General features: G+C 43.5%; 1 protein-coding gene across 4 annotated transcripts in view; it reads right to left on the bottom strand.

The window, feature by feature from the left end:
* The window catches only part of TULP4 (tubby like protein 4), a 199,192-nt gene that overhangs the window by 118,498 nt on the left and 59,669 nt on the right, over positions 1–21,025 (bottom strand). For 2 of the 4 annotated variants that reach the window (XM_027551944.1, XM_027551945.1), the window contains exon 3: positions 8,772–8,879. The exons of the other annotated variants lie outside the window; for them this stretch is intronic. In XM_027551944.1, the coding sequence (XP_027407745.1) occupies positions 8,772–8,879 (108 nt within the window). The remainder of the gene's footprint in view (positions 1–8,771; positions 8,880–21,025) is intronic. 4 annotated transcript variants of the gene reach the window in all.

Below are 21,025 nucleotides of genomic sequence, written 5' to 3'. Positions count from 1 at the left end.
GGAAAGGCCCCTCAAAGTAAGCAACCTTGAATAAGGTAGAATCTGAGTGCAAAACGGCACTAAATGGGTGGGGGCCCCACTGGGTGTAGCCAGGCCCTAAGCCTGAAGAGGGAGGTCTGCACCTCAGGGAGGTAGGAGGAAGTAGGTGTTAACCAAGGCAGACAGGCGAAGGGATCTAATGCTTGGAAATGTGATTCTGGCCACGTGTGGACTGAAGGGACGCCCAGAGGAGAAGTGGGTAAGCAGCTAGCTCAGCACAGTAACCAGAATCAGAGGGCAGTGGCTCAGACCACGGTCAGCAGCAGAATGGGAAGAAGTGACTGGATTAGGGATGCATGCACATTATTTACTATTTTTATATTTATAGCTATATGCATATATGATACGTATATGTTAATGGATCATGTATTACTTTTTAAATGAAAAAGTGCCCATATATGTGATATAAGCAGATCTCTATTTTTCAATTAAAATGCAGTAAAACACAAATGAACTAAAAAACTATGCATAAGATAATTTTTCTTTAATGATTCAGAAGACACTCTGGAATACCTTAATGTCTTGCTGCTGCTGCTAAGTCGCTTCAGTTGTATCCAACTCTGTGCGACCCCACAGATGGCAGCCCATCAGGTTCCTCCGTCCCTGGGATTCTCCAGGCAAGAATACTGGAGTGGGTTGCCATTTCCTTCTCTAATGTCTTAGGATCATATTATCAATGTCAACTACCCTTGCAGTGCAGAAGAATAGGATTCCCAATTCATTTAAAGCTACACAAACTATAATTTATTGTAATGGCTTATTTCAGAAAAAAGTAAAACAAAAATTTATTTACCAGAAGCAAAAAAATAAAAAACCTACCTTACATTTCTACATTCTGGAATTTCATAATGAACTTTATCTTGCATGTTTGCTACAGCTGTGGTCATATTTTACATCTAAATTGTGATACGCATGCATTAAAGTTCACTGCCAGGTTAGCATGTAGCAGAGATCAGAGAATTATGAATCATAACAATTCAGTCATGAGGGAAGAGCTTCCATGAGAAATGGAAGCCAAATTTATATTTTAGGTAAGAAGGAAGGTAAGAAGTGACTGAATCAGGGTTTGCTTTAGCAGAAGCTTAAAGTCTAGACCAATCTCAATTCATTAAAATACTCTGCCTATAAACCTTTAGAACTCAAAATAATGGATTTTAAGTACTAAAAGAAGCCCAGGTATGAAATGACAGATCCTTTTTATATTCAGAAAGCTAGACAAACAGAAGTGATAGAAACATTCACAAAGTTAATTTTATTATGATTTTCTCTATGTACTTCATTTTATTATTATTTTCAAGTTCAACTATTTGTCTTCACAGATTTAAAAAAAAAAAAAAAAAACAGTGAAGAGCATTTACTCTTTGGCTCACCATGTTTTCAGCAATAACTTGACTTGTGTCTTGCTTGGTTAGAAACACAGCAGAAAGCAGCAGCATATATACAATGACTAACCCAGCCAAAGTGTGGAGAAGCTACATCACAACATCAGTTTGGGCCCCGTTTCAATCATGATCTGACTATTCTAGCTCAGCCCTATGATGGGATAAGACAAGGCCTCACCTTTGGAGTCAAAGCTCCTCCCCTTCACAGACAAGCATGAAGCGCAAACTCTCCTGCCAGCAACTCCAAGGTACACGCACCTATGTGAGTACAGCCTGCGCACAACTCCTACCTCTCCCGGGTCAGCTGTGAGCAAGCCTTGGGCGAGTCCTGCCACCTCCCCTGATGCAGTGGGTCCATCTCCCCCATCTCCCAGGGCTGGTTTGGAGCAGCAGTCTTAGAGGAAGTGGCCTGGCAGCAGACACATGGTTGTATGTGTTTGCATAGCAAACCACTATTCTGATGATTTTATCACATGATTACTGAAGTGAAGTGAAAGTCAGTCACTTGTGTCTGACTCTTTGCGACCCCATGGACCATATAGTCCATGGAATTCTCCAGGCCAGAATACTTGAGTGGGTAGCCTTTCCCTCCTCCAGGGGATCTTCCAAACCCAGGGATCAAACTCAGGTCTCTCGCATTGCAGGTGGATTCCTTACCAGCTGCGTCACAAGGGAAGCCCTAACTGTGAAGAAGTATCCCCAAATTTAAGTTTTGGCCCCAAAACATACAGCTTAGTTTTAATCTCATTGTTCATTTCAGGAAATCTAGCAGTTACCATTTATTGAGCATCTTCTCAGGGTCAAACTCTGTACCAGATACTTCAAAAATGAGATAAATATACACTGTCCTGTTTAGTCCTCACAACAGCCCAATATGCATTTATTTTAAAACTTGGTGAACTCTTTTTTAAAATACACTTCTTTATTGGCTGTGCTGAGTCTTCACAGGTACGTGGGCTTCTCATTGCAGTGGCTTCTCTTGCTGGAAGAAAAGTTATGAGAAACCTAGACAGCGTATTAAAAAGCAGAGACATTACTTTGCCAGCAAAGGTCCATATGGTCAAAGCTACAGTTTTTCCAGTAGTCATGTATGGATGTGAGAGTAGGACCATAAAGCAAGCTGAGCACCAAAGAATTGATGCTTTTAAACTGTGATACTGGATAAAACTCTAGAGAGTCCTGTGGACTGCAAGATCAAACTAGTCAATTCTAAAAGAAATCAACCCTGAATATTCATTGGAAGGACTGATGTTGAGGCTGAAGCTCCAATATTTTGGCCACCTGATGCAGAGTCAACTCATAGGAACAGACCCTGACGCTGGGAAAGATTGAGGGCAGGAGGAGAAGGGGAAGACAGAGGATGAGATGGTTGGATGGCATCACCAACTCAATGGACATGAGTTTGAGCAAACTCCAAGACAGTTTCAGTGTCCAGGAGCAGACAGACCTCAAATACACTCACCTGGCCACTGATGTTCCCTGAACTATGCAATCCTCTCCGGAAGTCCTCCATGTGAGGGTAAGGATGCTCGCCCATCTGCACGCTTCAATCCCTCTCAGGAAGTCCTCCCAAATGAGGGTAAGGATGACTGCCCATCTGAGCTCTGTGATCCTTCTCAGGAAGTTCTTCCAGGTGAGTGTGGGGAATGCTCACCCATCCAGGAATGCTTATACCTCCATGAGAAGAGAAGTCCTCAGGGACTGCCACATGGGAAGTAGCAGACAAAGTGAGGCAGGGCTCCCACAGTCAGGAGGAACCTTCGCATAATCATGGCCTATCTCAAAACCATGCTCTCCATGACATGTTCTGTAATAACCCTCTTCCATCACAGGGGCAGTGATTCAGGTCCCCGTGCAGACCTCACTGTGTAGTCCACTTGGCTCTCTCTCACTGAAGGTGCAACCGAGGTGGCTGTTCCACTGTGACAACACTGGACCAGCCACTATCATGTGGAAACGTAGGATGTTCACCACCACAGGGAACACTGCGTGAGAGGTCACTGCCCCAGGGGCCTGGGGCAGTTCACCACTCAGTCCTCTTGCAGCAGAGACCTGGCCCAGCCAGGCACTGACTCAACAGGTTTTCTGCCCGAAAATGTCCAAAATAGGGTTAATTGCCATGTTCCATCACCAAATTATATGTCCTTCAAACACATAATTTTAAGAGTCTGCTTTTGATTGTTATTCATTATACTTTAAAGAAAGATTCGTCCTGAAGTGCTCCGCTGGGTGTTCCCTCGGCAGCTTATGTTTCTTCCATCAGAGCACTACCACTCTTCAGGGTCTCTGCTGTTGAAATTCCATCTTGCTCTACTAGGTTGTAAGGCAGAAAACGGTCACTGCTGACTGCTTTCACCCCTTGCTTCTAGGTCACGCGTGCGTGCTTCAGTCTTGTCTGACTCTTTGCAACCCTATCAACAGGTTTCCCTGTCCATAGGATTCTCCAAGCAAGAATACTGGCATGTATTGCCATGCCCTCCTCCAGGGGATCTTCCCGACCCAGGGACAGAACTCGCATCTCTTGTGTCTTCTGCATTGGCAGGTAGGTTATTACCACTAGGCGCCATCTGGGGAGCCCCAAGGCAGAGCCTTATTTCCTCCTGGGACCACCACTCCCTACTCTCCACTCTCCTGCTAGAAAAGGGCTGATTCCCTCCACCTGGCTCGGGCCTGGCCAGTCAGAGCACTGCCTCACTTTGACCACAGTGATGGGTTCAGGTTCCGGCACACAATTAAGTCCACAATCAGTTCAGTATAGTTCAGTTCAGTCGCTCAGTTGTGTCCGACTCTCTGTAACCCCATGAATCGCAGCACGCCAGGCCTCCCTGTCCATCACCAACTCCCGGAGTTCACCCAAACTCATGTGCATCGAGTTGGTGATGCTATCCAGCCATCTCATCCTCTGTCGTCCCCTTCTCCTCCTGCCCCCAATCCCTCCCAGCATCAGGGTCTTTTCCAATGAGTGAACTCTTCGCATGAGGTGGCCAAAGGACTGGAGTTTCAGCTTCAGCATCAGTCCTTCCAAAGAAATCCCAGGGCTGATCTCCTTTAGGATGGACTGGTTGGATCTCCTTGCAGTCCAAGGGACTCTCAAGAGTCTTCTCCAACACCACAGTTCAAAAGCATCAATTCTTTGGTGCTCAGCTTTCTTCACAGTTCAACTCTCACATCCATACATGACCACAGGAAAAACCATAGCCTTAACTAGACGGACCTTTGTTGGCAAAGTAATGTCTCTGCTTTTGAATATGCTATCTAGGTTGGTCATAACTTTCCTTCCAAGGAGTAAGCGTCTTTTAATTTCATGGCTGCAATCACCATCCGCAGTGATTTTGGAGCCCCCAAAAATAAAGTCTGACACTGTTTCCACTGTTTCCCCATCTATTTGCCATGAAGTGATGGGACCGGATACCATGATCTTAGTTTTCTGAATGTTGTATTTTAAACCAACTTTTTCACTCTCCTCTTTCACTTTCATCAAGAGGCTCTTTAGTTCCTCTTCACTTTCTGCCATAAGGGTGGTGTCATCTGCATATCTGAGGTTACTAATATCTCTCCCGGCAACCTTGATTCCAGCTTGTGCTTAAGAGTGGTGTAAGAGTCAAACTCAACACTTTTATTGGGGAAGAAGAGTCTCTCTTTTCCTTCAGAGTGAGAACTAGGTTGCCAAGGACAACCATGTTGAATGAGCCTGCCTGCGAGGCCCACACACACAGAACCAGAAAGACAGAGTCACCAGGCCCACTCCTCACATCTGGATATCCCCTAGATGTTCTCAGTTCCATGAGCCAGCACAGTCCTTTCACTACCTCCTTAAGCCAATAAGACACAAGCAACTCCTGCAACTCAACTCCAAAAAAATAAACGACCCAATCAAAAAATGGGCCAAAGAATTAAATAGACATTTCTCCAAAGAAGACATACAGATGGCTAACAAACACATGAAAAGATGATCAACATCACTCATTATCAGAGAAATGCAAATCAAAACCACAATGAGGTACCATTTCACGCCAGTCAGAATGGCTGTGATCCAAAAGTCTACAAGCAATAAATGCTGGAGAGGGTGAGAAGAAAAGGGAACCCTCTTAGACTGTTGGTGGGAATGCAAACTAGTTCAGCCACTATGGAGAACAGTGTGGTGATTCCTTAAAAAACTGGAAATAGAATTGCCCAATGACCCAGCAATCCACTGCTGGGCATACACCCTGAGGAAACCAGAATTGAAAGAGACATGTGTACCCCAATGTTCATCGCAGCACTGTTTATAATAGCCAGGACATGGAAGCAACCTAGATGTCCAGCAGCAGATGAATGGATAAGAAAGCTGTGGTACATATACACAATGGAGTATTACTCAGCCATTAAAAAGAATACATTTGAATCAGTTCTAATGAGGTGGATGAAACGAGCCTATTATACAGAGTGAAGAAGGCCAGAAAGAAAAACACCAATACAGTATACTAACACATATATATGGAATTTAGAAAGATGGTAATGACAACCCTGTATGTGAGACAGCAAAAGAGACACAGATGTATAGAATAGTCTTTTGGACTCTGTGGAAGGAGCGGGGGGATGATTTGGGAGAATGGCATTGAAACATGTATAATATATAAGAAACAAATCGCCAGTCCAGGTTTGATGCAGGATACAGGATGCTTGTGGCTGGTGCACTGGGATGACCCAGAGGGATGGTATAGGGAGGGAGGTGGGAGGGGGTTCAGGATTGGGAACGTGTGTACACCCATGGCAGATTCATGTTGATGTATGGCAAAACCAATACAATATTGTAAAGTAAAAAACAAATAAAAATAAAAAAATAAAGTGCAAAAAAAAAATAAAAAAAGAGTAAGTTTCCTGTGCCTGCAACCAAATATATCATAATCAATAAAAGCTATGCTCATCTTGTTCGCGCCTATAACCACAGCATTCAGCATGGCAACTAGCACACAGAAGATGCCTAATATTTTTTCAAATGAACTGAATAAAAACTTAGGGTCAAAATATTTTACACAGGTATTTACACACACACACACACACACATATATATAATGTCTTTTATTCTTCTCTCTTTTTTTCCGGCCATGTTGCTATAGTTTGCAGGATCTCAGTTCCCAAACCAGGGATTGATCCTGGGCCCCGACAGTGACAGCCCAGGATCCTAACCACTAAGCTACCAGGGAACGCCCTACATGGGTATTTTTATCTTTTAAAATTTCAACAGTAAAACAGTCACCACAACTCACTTTCACTAGGAAAAAATATGAAAAGCTGATTTTCCAGACATAATCTATACTGGAAAAGAAGACTTCCATTTATAGTAATAATTATAAGCCCATGGAGCTTAAATGAATTTTATGTTACACAAAGTCTTGGCATTTCCTTCCAGATTAAACTAAATCTATGATAACCACTGTTAGGTGGCAACATGAATTGCTTTATACTTTTGATCATTACAAAAGGGACATGGGCTACCTCAAGAGAACATCTGGCTCTGGGTCATGTCTTTGAAAATTTAATTGGCTTTTTTTCCACATAAGAGAAATAAGACAGCTGTTCAACAATAGGGCCGAATGTTCTTAATAAATGTCACACCAAGTGAGAACGGATTTTCTTTTTAATAATTAAATTCCCCATTCTTAAGACATGAAGGAAATCCATTATACAAGTGAAACAGCAGAACATAAGCTGGGGGCAGGGGGAACTAATATTGAATGTGGTTTCAGTATAAATTCATTACCGCATTTTGCATTGTTTTTCAAGGCACTGGGATGGATCTGCAAGGATTAGGCAACACTTCCATCCTTTCTGCACCCAACAATGAATTTTCATGATCTCTGGTCATAGTTATGAAAGGGTACAACCTAGGACACTAAAACAAAGGCAGATTACTGGTGTATATGATAATAAAGCTGAAACGTTAAGGCCTAACTCAGTGTTACTAAGCCCCTAGAATTGAATGCCCTTCTAAAACCATGACACGCCAAGAAGAAACACACGATCTTTTATTTTTGAGTGCTAAAGCCAAGTCCCTGTTCCCATGCAGCTTACACTCAAACAGAAATGACAAAATGTCAAATACCAATCAACTTATCAGATCAATACTCTTTTATTTAATTCTTATTTCTCTGGCTCTTTTTAAAAAAGATACTTGTTTATTTATTTGGTTGCATCCAGTCTTTAGTTGGGGCATGAGGGATCTTTAGTTGCAGTGCCAAGGATTCTCTCTAGTTGTGGCCCATGGGCTCCAGAGATTGCAGGCTCAGAGGTTGTGGGGTGTGGGCTCAGCTGCCCCTTGGCATGTGGGATCCCAGCTCCCCAACCAGGGACTGAACCCATGTCCCCCGCATTGGAAGGTGGATTTCGAATCACTAGACCACCAGGCAAGTCCCTGAGCAATACTCTTAATACTAAGAATATTAAAAAAAGAAAATTTTAGGAGGAAGTGAATAATTTTTTTAAAAAAGAATAAAGGACTCAAAAGTGCTTACGGTTTTGGGACTACATTAAAGTAGGAACTAAAAGACACTACAAGAATTTAGAACCTGGAGTTGGGCAAGTTCTTAGAGACCACCTGATTTTCAGATAAAGAAAATTAGAAACCAGAAAGAAGTGGCCGCCAATCACACCTGAATGACCATGAGCCGGAACAGAACCCAGGGCCCCTCCCACTGCACCACCCATCAGGAATCACAGAGGGCTTTCAGACCCTAGGCCTCAGCATCTACTTGCTGCTGCTCCCTGGCCTGGTTTGCCTTCTTCACTGTTAAAGAAAGGAATCACTACAGCATTATTTTCATCGATTTGGTAGCAGAGAGAAGCTGCCCTCTCCAGCCTCTGGACTGCAGAGGGGGCCTCTCACACAAATCTCTACCAAGAAAGGGCTGTGAGGACTGATTTCTGCACACACACACACACACATCCCGACACACATACAGGTGATCATATCTTAAGCCTCTCCTCGGCAGGGGGGAGGATCACAAAGGACGGCTAAGAAATGTCATGGCCGTTAACTGCTCTCCGGGTAACCTTGCCCTGTGCTAAGACACACAGAGCTCTAAGACGTCAAGGAGACTTGGCAAGACACCCTATGAAATCAGGAAGAAACCACCTTTAACGAAAGGACCCACTTAACAGACAAGAATCTCAGAAGCAGTAGATTGGTCTTGGAACTAACTCAAAACAGAGGAAGAACACAGAGTTTTTGAAAATAAGTGACAGTCTCAATTCTGTCAACTGACTGAAATTCTAACTTATCCCGAATGCTTCTCTCTGTTCTTTCGCTTATCTATTTGTAGAAGGAGTTCAAAATCCAACTCCCTGTGAAGTCTGAGAGTTCATAATTACCATTTGTCCTGCTGCAAGGAAGCCATGGATGACAGAGTGCACAGCAAGGACAAAGTATGCGCTGACTTCTTCTGTAAGAGCAGTACTCTGTGACGGGTCTTCCTGAACCTAAAGAAAACATGGGTGAATTTCTCTACAACTGAGGTATATAAAAAGGTTTTCTAACTACTGATTCAAAAATCCAGATGCAATAAAAGACTGATAAATTTGACCAGATAACATTTTTAAACTTCTGTATGACAAAAAATATAATAAGAAAAGTTAAAAAGATCAATAACAAACTGGGCAAAATATTTGCAATATATATCACAAATAAAAGACTAATATCCCCAGTACACAAAGACCTTTTAAAATTTAAAGACAGCAGAGTGATCAAAAATCCTATAGAAAAATGGACACTGTGACTAGACAACTATAAGACATAAAATGGCCTGCTGCTACTGCTAAGTCGCTTCAGTCGTGTTCAACTCTGTGCGACCCCATAGATGGCAGTCCACCAGGCTCCCCCGTCCCTGGGATTCTCCAGGCAAGAACACTGGAGTGGGTTGCCATTTCCTTCTCCAATGCATGAAAGTGAAAAGTGAAAGTGAAGTCGCTCAGTCATGTCCGATTCTTAGCGACCCCATGGACTGCAGCCTATCAGGCTCCTCCGTCCACGGGACTCTCCAGGCAAGAACACTGGAGTGGGTTGCCATTTCCTTCTCCAATGCATGAAAGTGAAAAGTGAAAGTGAAGTCGCTCAGTCGTGTCCGACTCTTCGCAACCCCATGGACTGCAGCCTACAAGGCTCCTGCACCCATGGGATTTTCCAGGCAAGAGTACTGGAGTGGGTTGCCATTGCCTTCCCCTAAAATGGCCTATAGATATTTAAAAAGATGTCTGACTTCTCTCATAATAAAGGATATCAGATCAAAACTACACTGAGTCACCACTTGTCCCCTAGCAGATTAGCACGAGTTTCAGTGAAGCTGTGGGAGAAAGGAGTCTTTTCCTATATTGCTGCTGGGAATGCAAAAGGGTTCAAACACCACAGGAGGCCAACTGGCAAAATCTAACGACTTATGTTTTCACACTTCAAAGCGGCAATCCCACTTCTGAGGACTTATCCTGAAGATATACCTCCAACAATATGAAAATATACATGCACAAGTTATTTACTGCAGCATTAGTTACAATTACAAACTACAAAAAACTCTCTGAACACACAAACTTGGACACTGTTCAAATAAACTCTGGTACACAGACACAATGGAGCACCGTTGGGACAGTCTGCGTGAGCTGACATGGAGCGCTTCTAGATGCTGGTAAGCAGAAATGCAAAGGTACAAAAGAGCACATATACACACTTAGCGCTGACAAAATATTGCCAATCATATCTCAATAAAACAGAGAAAAACGAATATACAATATGCTCTTCTGTCACAGAAAGAAGAGACAATAAGGAAACATTATAAATATATATAGACATACATACACACAAGCTTATTTTTAGGTAAGATAAGAGAAAAACAAAGTAAAAAAGAATGAAGTCAGACGGAGGGAATGGACAGGATAAGGGAAGGAGTGCAGTTCTCTGGGTAGACGTTCTTATGTGGTTTTCATGTTTGAATATTCAAAACATAAAATCAGTAAGAACAGAAAGAGGAAACACTCCAAAAATCAAAGTAAAACTGAAACAAACCCAACTGTGCTTCATATAAATTACCCACACTGAAGAAGAGCAGAGGGGAATTAATCCAAGCAATTAAGAACATTTACACTTCAATATGCACACCAGCTGTGGGAGGTGGGGGCTTGCAACTATTACCATAAAAAATGGCTCAAGCAAGGAACATTAATCGATGAGAAATCTAAGGAGAAAATTCTGATAAGGAACAGGCTATCTGCATGGTTTTAAAGATCCTCCCATAAAACACTTGTCAAATGCAAGGGAAAAACACAGTACCCACACAGTAAGAGAAGCTGGACAACACTTTGACCAGGTGAGCAAAATTAACATCAGCAATGAGGGGCAGACAGATACCAGATACCATGAGCCTCCACCAGTAGCACTTATAAGTTAGTCAGCTATGGACAATTAACCTGAATTTTAAAACCCCACGTGCAGAGAGAGGGGAAAGGACATTCTTCTAAAACGTCAATGACATGGAAAAAAGAAAAACTCAAGAACTGTTCCGGATTAAAGGGGTCTAAACATACATAACGGGGGCTTCCCTGGTGGCTCAGACAGTAAAGAATCTGCCTGCAATGTGGGTTTGATCCAATCTGTAAGTCTAAACTAGATTCTGTACTAGAGAAAAAATTCTGATGAAAAGGGAACAAAAACAATATATTAACACACCAAATCAATGTTAAGTCTCCTGAAAGTGGTAACTGTACCACTGTGGTTATGTGAGAGAATGTCCTTATTCTTAGGATTCATACACTGAAATATATTGGGGTCAAAAAGCAAGAAATATGTTCTCCAACAGTTTGGGAGGGGAAATACACAAACACACACAGCACACAAGCAAGCACAAGTTGACAACAGGTCAAACTGAGAAAAGACGGAGTTTAACTTTCTTGCAACTTTTATGTATGTTTGAAATTATTTCCAAATAAAAAGGTTTTAAAATGCCTTTTGTCCATGGTTCTAAGTCATACATTAATAAGCTCTCCGGGGTAGACATGCAGCCCTGCCACAGTTACTGTCCAAAACAATGCAGCTCAACATGGTAGCCACTAGCCACATGAGGCATCTGAGCACTTGAGATGTGGCTAATACAAATTGAGAAGTGCCATATGTCAAAGACATAATATGAAAAAGAAGATAAATTATCCCATTAATAGTTTTTATACTGATTATGTATTGAAATGATATTTTAGACATACTGAACACACAAAATATATTATTAAAATTAATTTCACTTTTTTTTTTACTTTTTATACTTTTTACTGTAGCTACTAGGAAATTTCAAATTATGCATGTGCCTCATGTTATATTTCTCTTACAGTACTGATCTAATATATATTAAATTTTTTAATTTTAAAGAGCTGTTGATCTCCTAAACAAGTATTTGTTCCCTGAGAAAAATGTCAATTAACATTACAGATTCTGACTTCCCTAAGGTGATTTTGATCTTGGAAATAAAGTAGATAATTAGGTTTTTTTAAGGTTTAATTAAGGAAAAGAAATATTTAAGGCCTTAGAGACAAGAGCTCTTTGGTCACGTTGCTTAAGTAATTCTCTGCTGCTGCTGCTGCTAAGTCGCTTCAGTTGTGTCCGACTCTGTGCGACCCCATAGACGGCAGCCCACCAGGCTCCCCCGTCCCTGGGATTCTCCAGGCAAGAACACTGGAGTGGGTTGCCATTTCCTTCTCCAATGCATGACAGTGAAAAGTGAAAGGGAAGTCGCTCAGTCGTGTCCGACTCTCTCATTAGCCACAAATCCCATCTGTAGTAAATTTCCTGAAGAGGGGAAAAAATAAAATCCCCAAAATTGTGAAAATATCAAGAGAATGGTGAGACAACAAAAAGGCTTTTACACTTCTGTTTTCTAACTCTGTATGAATAAAATCAATCTCCAAGTCCTAAAAGTTAACGTATAGCATGTTATGAACAGGGGTTTCACTGGTGGCTCAGCAGTAAAGCAACCACCTGCAATGTAAGAGATGCAGGTTTGATCCCTGGGTCAGGAAAATCCTCTGAAGAAGGAAATGGCAACCCACTCCAGTATTTTTGCCTGGGAAATCCCATGGACAGAGGAACCTGGTGGGCTACAATCCATGGAGTCTCAAGAGTGGACATAACTTAGCAACTAAACCACCATCGAATAAACAAAACCTTTAAACATTTACTTCTAATACTAAGAAGTTTACAAAATAAACTTTACTGACAACAATGTTATTTTCAAGGTTATTTATTTTTCTATTTTAACCTTCTGATTAACAAACTCTTCCTTAACTCTAAAGGTATAAGAAGGAAATAAAGAGAAGCACTGAGCCAAGACAGACAAAATTTGCTTTTGCTTGAAACACTGTTTTAGGGATTATACACAGGGAGGAGAAAGGAAGGCTGGACATGAGTTTAGACAGGATTATTTCAGGAAAACTAAAGGTCCCTGGGACAAAGACAGTTTCTTTCCTCTATATTTTATTTGACCAAATCTAACTAGGCCAAGTGAAGAAAACAAATGTCAGTAAGAATTCTACACAAAAGCAACAGTTAGGAAGAGAAACCAAATGTAGGTTGCCAGGAGGTTGATAAAAACCCCCAGCAGTACAGTCTTGAGCAACATACATAGGCGGATTTGTTTTGGAAGTTTGCGGTCAAGCATGTGGATGGAGCCGGCTTCCCAGGTGGCTCAGAGGATCTGCCTGCCAAAGCAGGAGTTGCAGGAAATGAGGGTTTGATCTCTGGGTCAGGAAGATCCCTTGGAGAAGGAAATGGCAACCCACTCCAGTATTCTTTCCTACAGGAAGAATTCCTAAAGGAAATCCCATGGACAGAGGAGCCTGGTGGGCTACAGTCTGTGGGAAGCAAAGAGTCAGAGATGACTGAGTACACGTGGATGGAGCCAATTAGAAACATCAAGCAGATGCACAGCACAGGTTCCCAGGCTCTCTCTCCTGACCTGCACCCTCCCCACCCATCCCAGGCCACATCCCAGAGAGATGACTTTGATCAACACTAGACAAAAATCTCCTACAGAATGTGATACCTGCTGCCAGGGCACACGGATCCATTCCTGAGCTGTCCCACGGACTCGGACAGCAGCCAACAGGATGGGCAAGCTCTGCTTGAGACAAAGTCAAGGATGCCTTGCAGATATGAAACCTCACACAGATGAGGTGCCCAAAGTCCCAGAATCACACCTGTAATAAAACTGTTGCCACAAGCTCGGCCTCCCCAACCCCTTAGCTGGGGTACCTCCCATCCTGTTCCTAACCCCTCAACCTGCCCCCACCTCACATTCTATTCCCATATTCTACAACTGAGAGGCCAACTCATGCAATCTTAGCCAAGAAGCTGTGGCTCCACCGTGCCAGCTTCAGAAGGAAATGCAGAGTGGGTAAGACATCCGAGGACAATGATCTAACAATATTAAACAAAAACTAAAACTAGAGCTCTTTTATGTCACTGTCTGTGGGTCACACCTATTGGTCACCAGCACGCTTTCAGGTGACAGGTGGTGTGATCCCTTGGAGACCAAACAATGCAGCACACTGAAGGTACACACGTGTCCCACACCATGCAGACGGGGTTCGGCTCAGACCCAAGCTGTCTGGCTTGAGAATCCATAGGTTCAGCTACTAATAAATCATGAACACAGATTCCCAAGAGTTAAAGAAATATTTCTTTCCCAGACTTCAATAATAATCTTGTTCGCTCTCACTTTGACATGATAAAGCTTGTAGCTGCTTCCCTAGGAGGCTGTTACCAAAAAAATTACCGTCTTGTACCCACATCCCTTTCTCATCCTCTTCAGCAAATATACACTCAAAGGATAGTTTCCCATGTGTCTACATTACTTTCAGGCATGATCACTTATTGCTATTGAGAGAAAAAAAATAGACAAACCAAATTGCTAAAGGAAAATATGAACAATGCCATTATTTTGACAAATTCTATTTTCTTAACAAAATATAATTAAATTATATTCTGGGTTTTGTCTAGGGAAAATAAATCTGCATCTTATGTCTTTAAGAATCTTTTAAAAATATGTCAAAATAAAAATGATCTTAATCCATTTCTTAGAAATCATCTTCAAACAAGGAGCATGAAAGCACACCCAGAAGCCCAGACCACGGCACATGAAGACAGAAAGTGGAGGAGGGTGGCAACTGGCTTCACAGAACAGAGTGCCTGCAGAGAGGTCCTAGGAGAAGGAAGCCTGGGGAGGCTCAGGGACGAGGCTCAGACACGGCGAGAGGAGGGGAGCTGGCAGGGCAGACACCAGAGGGCTTGGGTGAGCACCCGCGCAGCCGGGCAATGCTTCCCTCCTCAGGGTCAGCAGAGATGTCCCCAGGCCCTTCTTGCCCGCTGTGTTGGAACCTGAAGGCAGAGTGAACCACAGAAACCAGTCTTGAAACCACCGAGCACGGAGAAGACAATGAGCACTGAAAACAAGGGTCATTTTCTGAGAGGCTAAGAGTGTGGAGTCTGTGGGGCTCCGGCGCCGTCTCAGCTCTGTCACTTAGCACAGGTGCGTCATCACAGGTGAGCTGCTTGAGGCCGCTGCACCTCGGTTTCCTCATCTGGAAGATGATGGCAAGAGCAGGTTCAAAGTCCTAGAGCTGATGTCAAGGTGAAACGGTGCCGGCACACGGCACACACTCGATAAACACTAGCTCCTCTTAGTACCTATGTCATGCAGTATTTTTAGGAAAGAGAAAGGATAACTAAAGTACACTGGATACAAATTCTTTAGAATAGTTTAACAATACTTGAGAAACCAAACATACCCTGTTAAGCACAGCCTTCCACAATGGGTTAACAACAGAGTTTAAGTCAAAAGATCTGTGAGATGGCAAAGGAGAGAGGAAGGCATGGCTTAGACATCACATGGACGTTGAAGACACTGCAAAGGCCTTGCTGACAAATGGGAACAAGGAAAGGAAGGGCAGGGAGGCGCTGTGCTGGACATGTGACTCCCTGGCCGGCTGTGGGGCCATCTCCTGAGATGGAGAAGACAGATGGTGAGATAGGTTTCACGGCTGAGGGGTCAGTGGAGAAAGAGGCTCTCAGAGAGGACTTAATGTTTGAGAAGCCGAATGACTGATGTCCAATTCTGTATCTCAGACAACAAACTGAAGAACAGAATCTGGAACTTCTCAGGAGATGCAGGTGGAAGACATAAATTTGAGAATCGTCAGCGTACAGGTAGATCTGGCACCTGCCAACCTAGAGAGATGATCTAGAATTCAGGGGCATGCCTGGGGCCCTCCAACACTGACTAGGCGAAAAAAGGCAGAATCAGCAAAGAAGGGTAGAAAGCAGAGACCAGAAAGGTAAGAGGAAGATCAGGAGAGCCTGGAGTCCTGGGAAGCTTCCAAGAGAGTGAAAACAATAAAGTGGCCTACAGGTTCAGCAACGGGGCGTCACTGGGAACATGACCACCTCAGTGGAGTGGTAGGGAAAGAAGCCCCACTGAAGCAGGCTGACAAGTTAGAGGAAATTAAATTCAATGAATGATATTTGAAATAGTGGGAGACGAGGAAATTAAGACCATGAGAACAGACCATTTTCAGTAAGTTTTACCAGCCCACACAAGCAGGTAACTGTAATAAAGCCTCATCAGTGCAAGCACAGAGGTCTGTTCAGTGTATAGCGCAGAGCCTGGGCTGGGGAGTCGGGCGTGCGGAATAAAGCCTCACCAGCGCAGGCACAGAGGTCTGGTCAGTGTACAGCACAGAGCCTGGGGTGGGCAGTCGGGCAAGCAGAGGGCCAGAAAAAGCTTCTCTGCAAAAAAGTAACAAAATCCAAGAACCCAGGAAACACTGTTCTCACAGTGGATGTGTTCCTATAAGGAAACTAATCCCACCAAGCATGGACGAATGCCTGTCCACTCTCAAGTGAAGAAAATCTCATTAAATAAAGAATAAGTGACTAACTTGCATGACATCAATAATAACTGTAAGAAATTGTTTTCCTGGAAAAAAAACATTCCCAAGTGTTTCAGTTGTGAAATCAGCTGATGACTAGATCTGACGTCTGCAGTCTAGTTATCCCGTGGCCAGAAAGAAGAGTAAAATCCTGCCGCAGCCCTTCACTAGAGTCTTCAGGGTGTCCGTGTGTCAGGGTGGGCACAAGGGGACTTTGCGCCTTGTGTGGAAGGGCAGTGAAAATAAGGGAAATGAGCAATGGACAGAGATACTGAAACGTCATCCTTCCTGAAAAGGAAAAAAGATAGAAGTCTTTGGAGGTTGCCTTTCATGATTCCCTTAAACAAAAATGTAGGTCTATAAACATTTACTCAAAATGAGTAAATCATTGCAGTACTCAGCTGCAGTGAATAATCCTTGCAGCTTAGGTAGGTTTTGAAATTCAGAGTTCCTGAAATTTTAGATGCTGAAAACAGTAGACACCATCAATATATGACAACCCCAGCAGGGTCTGGGTAGCACCTATAATAAAATATAAATATTTCTGCAGCTGACGTGATGGGGTGGTGACAATAAAAAGCCTCACATCAGTTCAGGTCTTGCCAGAAAAATCTTTTCCTTTTCAGAACCCTGAGACTTCACAACTGTGGATTAAGGACTGAGAACTCACACATAACACAAGTTCTAAGAAAATAAAGATATATTGAAGAAGAGTGGCAGAGCTCTGGGGTCCAATTCCAGCTGTTCTCCATACGAGCTGTATGAACCAAGGCAAAGCAGTTAACGTCCATAAACCTTAGCTTTCCGACCTGTAAAATGGGAATGATAGTATCTACCCCTAAGTCTGCTGTGGACACCCATGAGGAACTGAGGTTGGAAGGCAGCTGGAACCAAGTCTGGCCCTGGGCAGTGGGATGACTAACCACGGCAGTCTGCCCGTGACCTCTCCAGTTTTAGCACTGGGAGTCTCACACGCTGGGAAACCAGGATGGCTGGTCACCCTACTTGGCAGGCGCCCAATAAATAGGAACTATTCTAACATCAGCAACAGAAAGTAGCACAGGGAACTGTATTCAGTATCTTTCTTTTCCCACATGTATTCCAAGATATATTGAATATCTTATAATAAATCATAATGGAAAATAAATGAAAAAGTATTATATGTATGGATAACTGAACCACTGTGTTGTACACTAGAAACTAATACAACATTATAAATCAACTGTACTTCAATTAAAAAAAAAAACAGAAATGAAAAATAAAATTACAAAATGGAAAAATCACATAAAATAGTTTCAATGGTGAAATATGCATGCCACTGGGAATTATCATCACCTCTCTGGTGGTAGAAAGAATTCTAAAGCAGCAGTCCCTGGTGTGTACACCCTGGACGACGCCCTCACACGGAGATGAGCCCTCTCCAGAGGTGCAAAGTCAGACTCGGAGCTACAGTGGATGCTTTCCTGCCGGCCATGGAGACACGGTGGCCATGCTGTGGAGAGTGCCATGAGGCAGGAGCCTGGGCAGCTCTCGGGGCTGAGGGCTTCAGTCCTACAACTGCAAGGAACTCATTTCTGTCAACAGAAATGAACGAGTCTGAGGGCTACCCCAGCCTCAGAAAAGCTCACAGTCCTTACTGCCATCTTGCTTCCCACCCTTGAGACCCCACACAGAGGACCCAGCCAGGACTGCAGACCTACAGACTGTGAGATAAGAAGTGGGTACTGGGAACTACTAAGTCCATGGTAATTTGTTATGCAGAATCTAAAATACGTTTTCTAAGAGAGCGTCCAGTTCAAAATTACAGGTGTGTGTGTGTGTGTGTGTGTGCGTGTGAAAAACACAAGCATCTGTTTATAAACAGAAATTCCTTGCATAAAATCACATTTTTAATATGAAAAATTCAAATCCAAATTAAGTTTCTTACACAACTGAGACTTTCCATACACTGACTACAGCAGTATCAAATGGCACAATCACTTTGGAAAATCGTTCCGGGCAATTCGTACTAAAGTTAAACACATGCCCATCCTACGGCCCAGAAACCCGTCAAGAGTGCAGAGATCCACAAGAAGGCACACACAAGAGTCTTACCGGCACATTTCACCAAAATGGCCAGAAACTGGAAGCATTCCAAATGCCCACCAGCAGAATAGACAGACCGTGGTGCCCTCCTCCAGGGGGAGACTGAAGAACGCACGAGAGCACACTCGCGGCACACAACAGGGCTGTCCCTCACAGACGCCGCTGAGTGAGGGGAGCCAGACGCAGAGCCAAAGGAATGACTCCACTCAGAGCAAGGTCACGCACAGGCGCAACTGGTCTGAGACGACAGAAGCCAGAATCTCAGTCACCTCGCAGTGGGGTACAGGGCCTGAAAAGGGATCCCGGGAATGCCCTGCACCCCAATCTTGCTGATGGTTACACTTCAGATCGCATATGTAAATAATCACTGAGATGTACGCTAAAGGTTAATGCTAGCCACGGGACTGGAAAAGATCAGTTTTCATTCCAATCCCAAAGAAAGGCAATGCCAAAGAATGCTCAAACTACTGCACAATTGCACTCATCTCACATGCTAGTCAAGTAATGCTCAAAATTCTCTAAGCCAGGCTTTAGCAATACGTGAACCGTGAATTTCCAGATGTTCAAGCTGGTTTTAGAAAAGGTAAAGGAACCAGAGATCAAACTGCCAACATCTGCTGGATCATTGAAAAAGTAAGCGAGTTCCAGAAAAACATCTATTTCTGCTTTATTGACTATGCCAAAGCCTTTGACTGTGTGGATCACAATAAACTGTGGAAAATTCTGAAAGAGATGGGAATACCAGACCACCTGATCTGCCTCTTGAGAAATTTGTATGCAGGTCAGGAAGCAACAGTTAGAACTGGACATGGAACAACAGACTGGTTCCAAGGAGTACTGGAAAGGAGTACGTCAAGGCTGTATATTGTCACCCTGCTTATTTAACTTATATGCAGAGTACATCATGAGAAATGCTGGGCTGGAGGAAGCACAAGCTGGAATCAAGATTGCCAGGAGAAATACCAATAACCTCAGATATACAGATGACACCACCCTTATGGCAGAAAGTGAAGAAGAACTAAAGAGCTTCTTGATCAAAGTGAAAGAGGAGAGTGAAAAAGTTGGCTTAAAGCTCAACATTCAAAAAACTAAGATCATGGCATCCGGTCCCATCACTTCATGGGAAATAAATGGGGAAACAGTGGAAACAGTGTCAGACTTTATTTTGGGGGGCTCCAAAATCACTGCAGATGGTGATTGCAGCCATGAAATTAAAAGACGCTTGCTCCTTGGAAGGAAAGTTATAACCAACCTAGATAGCATATTCAAAAGCAGAGACATTACTTTGCCAACAAATGTCCGTCTAGTCAAGGCTATGGTTTTTCCAGTGGTCATGCATGGATGTGAGAGCTGGACTATAAAGAAAGCTGAGTGCCGAAGAATTGATGCTTTTGAACTGTGGTGTTGGAGAAGACTCTTTAGAGTCCCTTGGACTGCAAGGAGATCCAACCAGTCCATTGTAAAGGAGATCAGTCCTAGGTGTTCATTGGAGGGACTGATGTTGAAGCTGAAACTCCAATACTTTGGCCATCTGATGTGGAGAGCTGACTCATTTGAAAAGACCCTGATGCTGGGAAAGACTGAGGACAGGAGGAGAAGGGGATGACAGAGGATGAGATGGTTAGATGGCATCACCGACATAATGAACATGGGTTTGGGTGAACTCCGGGAGTTGGTGATAGACAGAGAGGCCGGCATGCTGCGGTTCATGGGGTCGCAAAGAGCTGGACATGACTGAGCAACTGAACTGACCCTTCAAAAATATTCCCTTTGCTGCTGCTAAGTTGCTTCAGTCGTGTCTGACTCTGTGCAACCCCAGAGACGGCAGCCCACCAGGCTCCCCCATCCCTGGGATTCTCCAGGCAAGAACACTGGAGTGGGCTGCCATTTCCTTCTCCAATGCATGAAAGTGAAAAGTGAACGTGAAGTCGCTCAGTCGTGTCCGACTCTTAGCGACCCCATGGACTGCAGCCTACTAGGCTCCTCCATCCATGGGATTTTCCAGGCAAGAGTACTGGAGTGGGGTGCCATTGCCTTCTATCCAAAACCACTTAATTACAATATAAGGTGGATTCCTCATAAGAAACTAGTGGACAGGGCAGCATGAATATGGTTAACAGGCTATGTAAGTACACTTCTTTTAAACACACTGCTCACTAAATGCTGGTTGAAGGAATTTCAAAGATAATGACCACATTTATGTTATCAGAAGCACAAAGGAATCTATACACAGGTATACATAGCATAATGTCCTCAATATACTATACCCAGCAGATGTGAAAAATCATGGCTCTTGTCCCACTAATGACTTCCTTCATTTCCGTCCAGTTAGTTCTTTTGTCTACCTCCGACATGGGAATACATGCTAGGTGTGAGGCCACCACCAAGCATGCAGATGTGAACTGTGCATGACCGAGTCAGCACCATGTCTGTGGTCTGCACAGCCCATCTGACCCCGGGGCAGGGACTCTGCCTGGATAAAGGTGACCACAGGCTCAGAGCGTCACAGGCAGGTTAGGAGCATCTCATCCAATCCCACACCTGGTCAGAACGCCACCCTGGGGTCCCTGCCAGGGAGCGGCCCA

Source organism: Bos indicus x Bos taurus, chromosome 9 (assembly GCF_003369695.1).
Source record: "Bos indicus x Bos taurus breed Angus x Brahman F1 hybrid chromosome 9, Bos_hybrid_MaternalHap_v2.0, whole genome shotgun sequence".
In the NCBI taxonomy this organism is placed as follows: Eukaryota; Metazoa; Chordata; class Mammalia; order Artiodactyla; family Bovidae; genus Bos; species Bos indicus x Bos taurus.
The sequence above is the reverse complement of the archived record's forward strand: the minus strand, read 5'-3'. Positions and strand labels throughout refer to the sequence as shown.